This window comes from Argiope bruennichi, chromosome 5 (assembly GCF_947563725.1).
Source record: "Argiope bruennichi chromosome 5, qqArgBrue1.1, whole genome shotgun sequence".
NCBI classification, from domain to species: domain Eukaryota; kingdom Metazoa; phylum Arthropoda; class Arachnida; order Araneae; family Araneidae; genus Argiope; species Argiope bruennichi.
The window spans coordinates 133382106-133395159 of NC_079155.1; the positions used below are offsets into that span (position 1 = coordinate 133382106).

A 13054-nucleotide genomic window follows, 5' to 3' on the forward strand; every position below is an offset into this window, starting at 1 on the left:
CTACAGCTTATTTGTATGCATCAGTAATCACTTACAAAATACAATCCAGTATAAATTCAAAGTTAAATTTTAAAAAAGTGGTGAAAATTTATTTGCATTTAGCATTTTGTTTCAATTATCACACCAGTGTTCATTTTCTTGCTATCATTACTTTCACAATTTCTAATTTTTCATTTACTTGAGAATTAATCACTAATATATTTCAAATTTTATTTTCACAAATTTTTGAAACTATTACTATTTGAAATTATTGAACTATTTGAAATTGTTGAAAATTATTTAGGGTAGATTGGTTTTTTTTTCTTCTTTTCTTGCATTCCTATTGATAAAAAAGTATTTATAAAGTATTTTAAATTATTATAGCCGAAGTTAATGCTATAGGGAATGATAACAAGCATATGTTTGTATCAACTTAGCAACCTCACAATTTGGTTTTACTAATTTTCATCTAAAAATTTGGCACTGATTCTTTATACAATTGTTTTAATCGTTTCCTAATTCAAAGAATCCTCTCTAGAAGAAATTAAAAAACCTCTGTTAGAATAATTCTCTTATATTTAGATATGATTTGCCTGATTTATATTTTGTTCAAAAATCTGCAGTTTATTTGTGTGCATCATTAATTACTTACAGAATACAATCCAGTATAAATTCGAAGTTAAATTTAAAAAAAGTGGTTAAAATTTATTTGCATGTAGCATTTTGTTTCAATTATCAAACCGGTATTCATTTTACTACTAGCGTTACTCTCGTGATCCCTAATTTTTCATTTTCTTGAAAATCAATCGCTAAAATATGACTTTTTTTAAATTTCATTTTCACAAATTTTTGAAACTATTACTATGATACCACTTGAAATTGTAGAAATTTTTTTAGGGTAGACTTTTTTTCCCCCCTCTCTTTTCTTGGATTCCTATTGATAAAAAAGTATCTTTAGTCATTTTTTGATACCCTTGGTTTTTATTCCCAATAGAGTCAAATGTTCAAAACATAATGCAAATATTTGTCTTAAACTTTTACCAGTTATTAACTTCTATATAACATGCATTTAAATGGAATTTCAGAAATATGAAAAAAAAAAAAAATGCTTTTTCCAAATTCTTATTTATTTCAAATTTGCTCATGATCTCGTTAATTTATCATTACATTTTATATCTCAGTTTATGGGACTTTATAATATAGATTCATTTTAAAGGACTGTTATATACTTTTCCCTTTAAGTGTAATAGCGTTTCATTTAAACTCGAAAGTTTAATATAAACTTTATCTTCTAACACTTTAGGGTAAAAGTCAGAGGCCAGTTTTATACAAATTGGTCAACAGCTTAAAAGAGTAAAATGACTGTTGCATATTTTTCCTAGGGAAAAGTAGAATTCGATTAGACTATTTAAATTCAAAAGTTTAAAAAGAATTCAATTTCTAATTTTCAAGAAAAAAACTTTTTTTAATAATGTTAAATATGATTAAAACTATTAATAATTTTTGTAATGCTAATATTTGAAAAAACTCCAAATTTTTTAATTATATATATATTAGGCTGTCATTTTGAAAAAAATCTTTTTACAAGCAATTTTTCTGAATATTTTTGTGTTTAATATCTTAACTCGATTTCCTCATGGTTCTTTTTCTGAAATGATACTTGTAATAAAATGGTAAAATCAATCAAATTTTATTAAATTACTTCAAATTTACTTTGAATGAATTTCCTCTTCACGTATTTAGTATGAATAGCACATTTTCACTCTGCTATTACCGCGATTCCCCGTTTCATTGTAATCTTCAACAAAGACATCAATTAACATTCTTTTATCAAAGAAAACCGTTTACGGCACGGCTCACCTGCGTGAACCATGTGTTCTGCAACCATCTTCCCACCCTTACCCCGTAAATAATTCAACACTACATTACACAAGGGGAAAATATTGATAGTATATATAAATTAAGACATTTTTTGCAAGGCCATTCTGCAATGCCTCTTTGCTATCGGATACTCTATTGTTGATGTATTTACAAATTTTCAGCATGACTTTCATTGAATGCTAGGTTGTTCAAACCAACTTATATGATAGAAAAAGTGGAAAATTCTGTAATATCCTAAAAATATTCCAAATATAATAATACATGAATGATACTACATAAAAAATTATTTGATTTTGATGAAATTTCTGCTTTAGTTATTTTAACCAATGTGACAATAAATCACTAAAAATATTGGGTTGGCAACTAAGTAATAGTAGATTTTTTTTAGAAAATCAAAGACAATTTTTTCATGGAACTAAATAACTTTATTCTGTAATGTATTGCCCATATTGATCAATGACCTTTTGCCATCTTTCAGGCAGCATCATAATCCCACGTCCATAAAACTCCTGGTTTTTATTAGCAAAAAACTGAATCGGGTACGATTTGACATCATCATCATTATTGAAATTTTTACCATTCAAGGAGTTTTGTTAAGATCGAAACAAAAAGTAATTAGATGGTGCAAGGTCAGGACTATATGGTGCATGTGGCAAAACATCCCAACCAAGCTCCATTAATTTTTGCCGAGAGACCAAAGATGTGTGTGGCCTTGCATTGTAATGATGGAATACAACACCTTTTCGATTTGTCAATTCGGGCCACTTTTCTTCAACTGCATTGTTTAATTTCGTTAGTTGTTCAATGTAGACATCAGAATTGATCGTTCGGTTGGGTGGTAAGAGTTCAAAGTAGACAACTCCTTTGTAATCCCACCAAACTGATAACAAAACCTTCTTTTGATGAATATCAGCTTTTGATGTTGTTTGAGTTGGTTCATCTGGCCTGCTCCACGATCTTTTCCGCTTGATATTGTTGTAAGCAACCCATTTTTCATTGCCAGTTATCAGTCATTTTCATTACGTTTCTTTAGTAAATCGCAGCTGTTAATGCGTTGCGCTAAATGCATTTCTTTCAATTCGTGAGGAACCCATGTATCGAGTTTTTGAACATAGCCAAGTTGTTTTAAGTGATTTTCAATGCATGTATGTGTTACACGAAGCTTCTCTGCAATCTCGCGTGTTGTACTGTCGATTACTACTTTGATTAGGTCATCGTCAACTTCAACTGGACGACCAGAGCGTTTTTCATCTTTGAGTGAAAAATCACCAGAACGAAATTTGGCAAACCAATTTTGACACTGCCGTTCTTTTAAGGCTTCGTTACCATAAACAGCACATAACTTTTTATGAGCTTGTGATGCGTTTTTCCCTTTGCGGAAATAAAAAAGCAAAATATGCAAAAATGTTCCTTTTGATTTTCCATTTTTCAACGAACGCCAAACGAAAACTACGCAACCAATCAAAAAACTTTTTTTATTGATTGACAGCTGAATTGCCAACTATCAAATAACAAAATGTGTTTTATATTTGTACTACGTCTGCAAACCTAAAAATTCAACTGAAGCCATCTATGAGTGAAATCCCCAATTACTTAGTTGCTGACCCAATATATTAAATTTTTTTTATAAATTTTAATGAAACAGCATTAAAATTTAAAAATCAATTTCATGTTCTACTTTCGAATATTCATACACTCATCGAACCTTTCTCATTGCAGTGAAATTTAATTTTAATAAATTTCATATTTAATTATATCGGCTATCACATTTTTCAAATAACTTTGAAAACTATTTTGCAGTTGTAATGGACTTAATATTTGCTATTAAAATGTTTACATCTTTTTCGGTTCGATTTATATTATTATGAGAATAAAAATAAAAAGACAGAAAATGGGAAATTTTCGACGGATCAAAACTTTAATAAGTTCTATTTAAATAAAAATTTCAGGGTCTTTTCTTTGAACATTTACTGTGCAAATAGCAAGTACAAATAAAATTTGGCAGCATTAGGTTCAATTGTTTCATTTCACCGATTTTTTTAGTCATTTCACGGAAAATATGTCAACTTAAAAGCATTAAAATATTTACATCAAGAATTCTAAACAAAATTTTCTTCCACTAACTCTTTTAATTTTTTGTAATACGTGAAAAAAAGTGCCAAATGATTGCGAAAAAACAATTAAGCGATGTTTGTAAGCAATAGAAGTATATTATGCAAGTCCACTTACCATTTTACTTGCTTTATTTCATTCAAAAGCTCATAAATAATTATTTTTTCAATTGGAATTAAAATAATCTGTCAGCGATTCATATAACTAGTTGTGGATCTCCATTTTCTTAAAATCAGATTCATTTAAATTGTTTTTAATTTTTTTCCTGAGTATTTCAGAGTGAATTACTGCACCATAAGTATTATTAAAAAATATATTGTGCATTTATTATTTTTTCCTTCAAAAAATATTATAGCAATACAGAGAAAAAAAATTACAGTAGACTCCCGATTATCCACTGGAGGATTATCCGCACCTGCCGCACTAAGTTTTTTCTTTTGCTTCCAAGCAAAGAGAGAAGCAAACGCATATGACTGATTTCTTCAAAATGGTGGAGTATTACAGTTATGCTTTTGTAATTACATAATACATTACAGTATTAAAACAGTACATATGTATTAATTTTTCTGTGTATCCTTGACACCTCTCGTAAGTACAAAGCACTTTTCTGTTTTCATTAACAAAATGCATTTTAAGTTAGTTTTGAGTGATATACTAAAATATTAAGCATTAGTTAAACATTTCCTGCTGTTTATTTTACGTTTTATTGTACATAAAACAATTTTTCAAAGTTGGAATTATTGTTTTCTCTTTTGCTATACCCGTTCTTAGCTTTTTTCGGATTATCTGCGATTTTTGTTATCGCGGCGGCCGCGCCACCCAATTCCGCGAATAATCGGGAGTGTACTATATATTTTAAAAATTTTATTGGAAATAAATATTTTTGCAAATTCAATTTTGAAATGCAATGATATTTTAATAAATTTTATTAAATAAAACCGAATGTCTTAATTAATGAAACAGGAAATTTCTTTTAATATTTTATTCAGTATTTTAAAAAGGGGAAAAAAAAGTAGAGAAAATCTTGCAACTTTTATGTCAAAATATAAATATGACAAAACTTCTTGAGATATTAATGGTTAAACTATGGTTAAACTTTTATTCAAAGTAGGGTTTTTTTAAGTATTAAAAAGAAAAAAACAAAACAAGCAAATTTGTTATCACTTTGATGTCAAATGACATTTTACAAACATTTAATCCCAATTTTTATAATAAGATATTCAAAAACATTTTGTTTTACTTTTGAAAATAAGTACTTATAAAACTTTACATCCATAATAATAATTTAAAAAAGATTTTCTTTCTTTCCAAAAGCATCCTTTCCCATTTCAATCGTTTATAAGGAACTCATCAGTAGAAGCAAATTAGTTCCATCCGGACTACCTGCTGTCTTTCCAATCCATCTCTGCCAAAGACGTCATTAAAGGAGGGGGATGACAACGGCGAAAAAACACGTCTTTTCCGATTTGGAAGGAAAAATCCAAAGTAAGAAAAAACTGTTTGCGCTGATCTTGAAGACAACCAACGAGGGCGAAATTACACGTTTCCGGCCATTTACAGAAAAACATGGCCGCTTGGACCGATTTACAGAAAAACACGTCTCTGCCGCTTGGAGAGTTAAAGGTCTTTCTTGAAGCCAATGTGAGGCAATATATCTCATTGCTTCAAAATTTAACAAAAAACTTATTAATTGAATAATTTTATTCAATGAACATGCTTTAAAATTTTTTTAAAGTTTAAATAAAAGCAAAGAAAGCATTCCCCCCCACCCACACACACACACATTTTTAACGGTTGCAGAATAATGGGATTCAACGATTCGAAGAAGAAATATTTTGAATGCCCTTACAATAAAAATCTTTGTTATAAACCGTGACCAAAACTAATTATTTTAGAGAAATTAATTTTTTTTAAAATTACATTCAACCAAACAAAATTTTTATAATTCAAGAACTATTCTTTTTTTTTAACCTTTAAAATGGTGTTAAAATAATTGCTATGCAATAATATGCTTTGATGTTATGATGGAAACCCATTAAAATTCTATTTTTTAAATTAAACTTCAAATCAAAAGTTTGTGAAATCTGTCCTTCCTCTAATACCCAAACAATAACTTCCCAAACTTCAATGGCTTGATGCTAAGCGTCATTCAGGACAAGACTTTATATATAAAGAGGGATAAGACAAAGAAGAAAAAAAAGTCATTGTAAAATAATAGTACCTAAATTCTGAAAAAAAATTACAAAAAAGGGTTTTTTTTTCCCCTTTAAAAATATTTAAGTACCAGATCCAACAATTTCTTTTTTTCTTAATCAAAATAAATTTGGCAAGATTAGTCTAACAAGTAAAAATGTTTAAATGAATAGGGACATTCAAAAAATACCGCGAAAGATATCCCGATTATTGAAAATGTAAGGTTTTAAGTCAAAATTTCATCATACTAGATTTTACCTGATTGACTAACGCAACTACATACCACAATTAATTACAATTCAATATAGTACAGTTGAATACCTGCAGTAGGTTGTTCAAGTGATTGCTCAAAAACAACATATTAATGAGAATGATGATCGAATTCTCATTAATATAAATGATGTTAGTGTTTTTAAAGTAGCTTTTCCCATGTTCAATATATTGTTTTAGCGCATCAAATTCATCCTGCTATTTTCATATTTTCTGTTGATCGGACCATATCACATATTCTTTAACAACATATAAAAATTTAAATATATACTTACCAGGCATAACTTAAATAAATTCTTCAACATCTAAAACATTGAAAATCGAAATCGGACTGTTTTACGATTCACAATAAGTGTGGTGTAGTATGCATTTTGTACGGCCCCTTCCAGATTACTATTCCAGTATTTTAATGAATGGCAATGCACATTGTTGAAGAAAAATGGAGAGGGAAAAACCGGAAAGAAAAGGGAAAAAGGCGGGGAATCGTTAAGCATTATCTTAATATCCTCTGGAATCCTGGAAGACTCCAAATTTTTCCTCTTTTTTCTTTTTATACATCCAGTAAATAAGCCTTTATGACCCTGATTTCGAATTATCATATTCAACTTGTGAGGAAACAAACCGAAAAGCTTTCTTTGTCTTCACAAGAAAAGTAAACACTTTTAAGGTGCTTAAAAATGGTTTTCAAATTTAAACACTTTTCATGACACTATGCACCCTGATACAATTATTTTTTTTTCTTTTCTTTTGATTTATAAAACTACTAGATTTTTACTCACTCAGTTAATAAAGATAATTTTTAAGCACGAAAATTTAAAACCAGTAACAACTTTGTAAGCATTGCAGACACTTTTAAATTACTTGGTTAAAATCAAGAATAATGCCAGCATACTCATAAAGGATTCAAAACTACTTCTAGCTGAAAATGAAATATGGATTAAACTACAGTTATTTAGTCTTTAATTGCAATACTTTCATTTTACTTTGGTGACATAGTGTGATTTTCAGAAGACAGTAGCAAATCTTAGTATTTAATCAAATATAATAAAAATACTGTAAAAATTTAAATAAAAATAGTCATACAGTGATTAACAACTAATTTAAATCAAAGAAATTACCTCTTTTACAACCAACTGCCGACCTTTGAATTCAAACCTATGTAACGTGTCAACAGCTTTTTGTACAGAAGAAGAATCTTTGAATTCCACAATGCTAATTAGAAAAAAAGAAAGAAATTTGTAATAAAATAGAATATTTCAAAAGTTATTACAATTCATATTTTTAAATATATACTCTCAAGATGTTTTAAAATGATCATTCAGTTTAATCAGCTGTAAAAAAAAAAAAAAAAAAAAAAAAACTGTAATGCATGTAAAAAAATATATATATTTACTCTCAAAATAACCAATTATTTTTACCTCACAATTTTAAGCATTTATAAAGAAGCTGTTGTAAATCATTTTTCTTATTTCATTAGAATATTGAAATCTTAAATATATGTAAAAACCGATTTTGAAATTGAAATGGCTCTAAAAGTAGACTGCGTCTCTTGGGAGACAAATTTATGAATAATGCTCTATTTATACAAATACAAGTAGCATTTTTAAAAAATTATATTAGTGAAAAGAAAGTAATTCAAATGGGTAACAAAAAATAATAAACATGTACATACCCACATCCTCTAAATTTTCCATTCTCATCTTCAAAAAGTTCCACATAAGAGACATCACCAACTAGATTTTTATAAAAAAAAAATTAGAAAAAAAATATTTTAACAAATCCGACTATATTTTAATAAGAATGTAATTCCAACAAAAAATATACACTTCACCTTTTTCTCTAAACAGATCTTTAATCGTTGTCCATTTGCAATCATATGGAATATTAGCAACATATATTCTTCGATTTGTAGGTGCTCTAGTTCTTCTTCCTCGAGGTGACCGTGATCTATTATTTCTAGTCTGTCGGGAATTTCTATTTGTACTTGAATCCCTACTTCTATTTGATTTTGCATTCTTTTCAATGGGAGATCGTGAACTGAAAAGAAGAAATATTCACTAAATAAATAAGATATTGACTTAATAAAAATTACCACAATGTATCAATAATCAAAAATATAAAAAGCAATAGCTATAACAATTTTATGGGAAAATAAATCATTCCTTTTATGTAAATAACTTACTTCATATGATAATTAGGATTCAACAAAGGCCTTATACATGCGTGAAATGTCAAACCAAACAAAGTGCTAACATAAAAAAGTTTTTTAAAATTACCTTACTTTAGTTTAGTTTCACCTATGAGAATTTTGCAAGTTTTTTTTAACATTGCATAACAGGCATCTATATCTTTAAAAATATTGTACTTTTCCTTGATTCTTTAGGAAAAACTATTTGTTAAACCAATTTAATTATTTATAATTACATGAATAAAGTACTTAAATTTTAATGGTCAAATTACACCAGCCTGCAACAATTTCTTGTTTTAAAAGTAATAGTTGTTTTTCATGCATTTTCGCATGCTTATTTCAAAAATAATATCAGTTTTTACGTATCACGTACAGTTTTTTTGAAAAGTAAAATTTCTAAATAAGTAAAAATACACAAATTTTTTGCGATTTGGATAGGATAAATTAATAAAGTATGTATATTTGTTTAAATAAATTCCGAAAACCTCTTACTTCATTGAAATTAAATAATACATTTATATTGAATAAATACTTATAATTGTATTTAAAAAATCTTTTATTTTAAACTTCAAAACATAGATGGCAGTACTGTCTTGCATTATCTTTATTTTAAAAAAATTGTTCGTCAAAACAAAAGCAATCACGTTTGCAGTTGCTCTACGGTTTATGTTTTAATTTTCCTGTATTTCTTTATCGTTGAACTGTGCCTTTTCTATTGTGCTTCTAATATGGCGAGTAGTTCCAGGAGATGTTGCGAGAATGATCCAAATTCATTTTACTACATTTGTGGAGAATATATGTTAAAAAAACAACGAAATACAATCACTTTCTTCGTTAAGAAGGCCTACTTTCGGTACTTCGGAAAGAAACAGGGCAACCAAGACAAATATTTCGTGCCGCATTTTACCTGCCATTCCCGAGTAGAAAAGTTAAGAAATTGGACTTTAGGTAAGAGTTTATCTTTGCCTTTTGGAATACCTATGGTATGACGTGAACAGCAGAATGTGGATGACTGTTATTTCTGTTTGTGTAAAATTGCAGGATATAATAAGCGATCGAAATTGAACATTGTTTACCCAAATTTAAAGTCTGCTATAAGACCTGTCGCACATTGTGAAAATATTCCTGTCCCAACACGACTTGAGGCTTTTGATAGTGCTAATATATCTGAAAGCGAAAGTGATGAAAAAGACTTGGATTTCACCATGAAAAATTTAATAAAGCCGAATTAAATGACTTAATTCGTGATTTAGGTTTAACTAAAGAAAATGCAGATTTATTAGGCTCTCTGTTAAAAGAGAAGAATTTATTAACGACACATATGTCGTTTAGTTGGTACAGGAATCGAGAAAAGCAATTTTTATCATTTTCCAAATTTGATAACTTCTTGGTTTATAGTGCTGACATACCTGGTTTGTTACATGAATTAGAAGATAATATTCCTTATAATCCGAATGATTGGTGACTATTTATAAATTCCTCAAAGAGGAGTGTAAAAGCAGTTTTATCACATAACGAATCTAAACTTCCATCAGTTCCAGTTGCACATTCCGTTTTCATGACAGAAACATATGAAAGTATGGAAATGCTTCTGACTAAAATAAAATACACTGAACACAAGTGGCCAATATGTGGTGACTTAAAGGTTATAGGTCTGCTTCTCGGGCAACAAAGTGGATTTACTAAATTTCCGTGCTTTATTTGTGAATGGGATAGCAGGAACAGAGAAAGTCATTGGATAAAAAAGATATGGCCGAAAAGACAAGAATAGATTCCTGGTAAGAAGAATATTTTAAATGAATATTTAATAGATCCCAAAATATTTTATTGCCCCCATTTCACATAAAATTGGGACTCATAAAGCAGTTTGAGAGAGTTTTGGATAAAGGTGAAAAATGTTTCGAGTATCTTATATCGAAGTTCCCAAAATTGTCTAGCACTAAAATTAAAGACGGTGTATCTGATGGGCACAAATAAAGAAATTAGTTAAAGATTCCAATTTTGAATAATGTATGACAAATAGAGAGAAGCAGGCTTGGGTTGCATTGAAAGATGACATAGAAGGTTTTTTGAGAAATGAGAGAAAAGAAAATTACAAAGAACTTGTAACTGAGCTATTACGTACTTATCATTGTTTGGGGTGCAATATGAGCATTTAAATTCACTGCCTTCACTCACATTTGGAATACTTCCCAGACAATTTAGGAAAAATGAGTGATGAGCAAGGTGAAAGATTCCACCAGGATATAAAGGAGATGGAAAGCAGATATCAAGGACGGTGGGATGTCAACATGATGGCCGATTACTGATGGTCTTTCAAAAGAGACAGTGATGTGGACCATAAACAAAAAACCCGAAAAAGAAGCTTCTTGACCTCAAGAAAAACACAAAAGTCATCATAATATTGTAAATGAACAGCATTATTGTGTTTAGTTAATAGTAACTACAGTTGCAACTGTATGCATTATACTGCATTTTGTTAATTTTTTCATCGTCATTTGTAAAAAATCCTTATGTGTTACATAAAATTTAGTTTGCATTTTGGAATGACATCATCATTGCTGATATAAATCAATTAAAATTTTACAAACAAGAATTTTTTTTTTTTTTTTTGCAGGCTGGTGTTATTTATCTAATGATTTGCTCTTAAATTATCACGTAATAAAACACATAGAAAAGGGAAGAAAGCAGAAAGATAATAGTACCAGATACGCTGACATTCATAATATAAACAAATAATGTAATTTTTAATATAGAAAAATTCCATCTTATTAATAATTTACTTTCTTCACTTGCAATATAATGTAGAATTTCTTCCACATTACTATTTTTCTATCAATAAAAAAAAAATTCTAAGAGTTTCTTATAGTCAGCCATGGTTGTCTTTCTGGACTTTAAATAACAACCAAAACAGCAAATAGAGAAAGAAAACAAAATTGAAAATTTTAGTTGGAATTTGGGTCAGAAATTACCACTTGTTTGCATGTGCCAATGTTTCACTTTATGTTACAGAGAACCAATAAAAACAATAATAGTTGAGACATTCTAAATTAAATGTTTTTAAAGGCACTGAAAACAATAATTCAGATTTCTTATATCGCATTTTTACCTGTCAAACAGAGTTATATGAAAAAACAAATGATATAAATTGTTTATCTGTAAAGATGGCAATGTATACACAGCAATTTTCCAACGATACCCAAGTGCTTTGAAGGCAAGATCAACTGTAAAGATCATAAAATAAATTGAAGGATGAACATAATAAAGAACATCATATGGAACTTTAAAAGCCTCTTGAAATAAAATCAATCAACAACAGGAAGAATGTTTAAGGGTTAACAGAAAAACAAAAATTACAGCTTATAAAATATTTTTATAATTATAACATGATGACTATAATGAATAACCAATTAATTTTACAAAATAGCTTAAAATGTAACACAATTTTGAAAAATAAAAAGTATCAACTATTGACACATGGTCGCCATCAACCACAACTTTGAAACAAAATCTGTTCACCATACAATATTGTAATGACAGTAATTAAAATTCATAATATACATTTGCACACATTCCTAGAGTTCTAACTATTTAGGCCTAAGTCAAACAGAATTCAAAGCAAAACGTTATTTAAATTAATGCTTCCATAGTAAAATACAAATTTGTAGAAAGAATTGAAATGCGTAGCATGCAATAATAGATTTAAATAATAAATACTTACCGACGATCCCTTTGTTCTTGTTTCATAACATCAGACCACTTCTCACCATCCATACTTTTTTCGTTCACAGTGTCAGTTGTTTCCATTCAAAGTACCTAAAATATATAAAGTTATTAATAAATTGAAATTTAAGAATAAATGATGATATTAAATATTACATAAATCAGAATAGGATAATAATTTAAAAAAAAATTCTTACTTTTCTTCTATATCTGGAATATGCGCTATAGATGCCCTGGCACAATAACCGTCAAGCGCCGAACGATGACGATTAACTTATAAGAAGCGTACTACTGAATATAAGTTCGACAGTTACAAAAATATTTTTTTGTATATCATGTATAATAAAAATTTTACAGATGTCACTTTATAAAGTCTATAAATACTGGAAAAATCTGCCATCGGTTCAGAAAAAAATAATTTTGATAAACAATAAAAAAAATTTATCACTTTTCTGATAGATAATTTATTACTAAAATTGCAGTCCTGTTTTTCTGTTATAATTGGAATTCGGGTTCCAATCGGTAGAAGAAACCGTTCCTAAAATACGCACGCAGTTTGCAAAGCTATAGAGATGCATAATCCACGATTTTTTGAATAACAAATAATATTGCTATTGTTATTTTTAAATATGCGTTCCAAATATCTGTTATTTCAATCATATTATTAATTAAAAATTATTACTTAATATTAAATATAAAATTTATTAA

The 13054-nt window shown here is 28.5% G+C and overlaps 1 protein-coding gene across 1 annotated transcript in view; it reads right to left on the reverse strand.

The window, feature by feature from the left end:
• Positions 1-12630, reverse strand: part of LOC129968669 (myelin expression factor 2-like) — a 33411-nt gene extending 20781 nt beyond the window's left edge. Inside the window, exons 1-5 of the mRNA XM_056082797.1 lie at positions 12544-12630; positions 12345-12439; positions 8267-8472; positions 8108-8168; positions 7554-7647 (exon numbers count right to left, since the gene is read on the reverse strand). Of these exons, the coding sequence (XP_055938772.1) occupies positions 7554-7647; positions 8108-8168; positions 8267-8472; positions 12345-12430 (447 nt within the window). The 5' untranslated portion in view covers positions 12431-12439; positions 12544-12630. The remainder of the gene's footprint in view (positions 1-7553; positions 7648-8107; positions 8169-8266; positions 8473-12344; positions 12440-12543) is intronic.
• Positions 12631-13054: the final 424 nt, after the last annotated feature.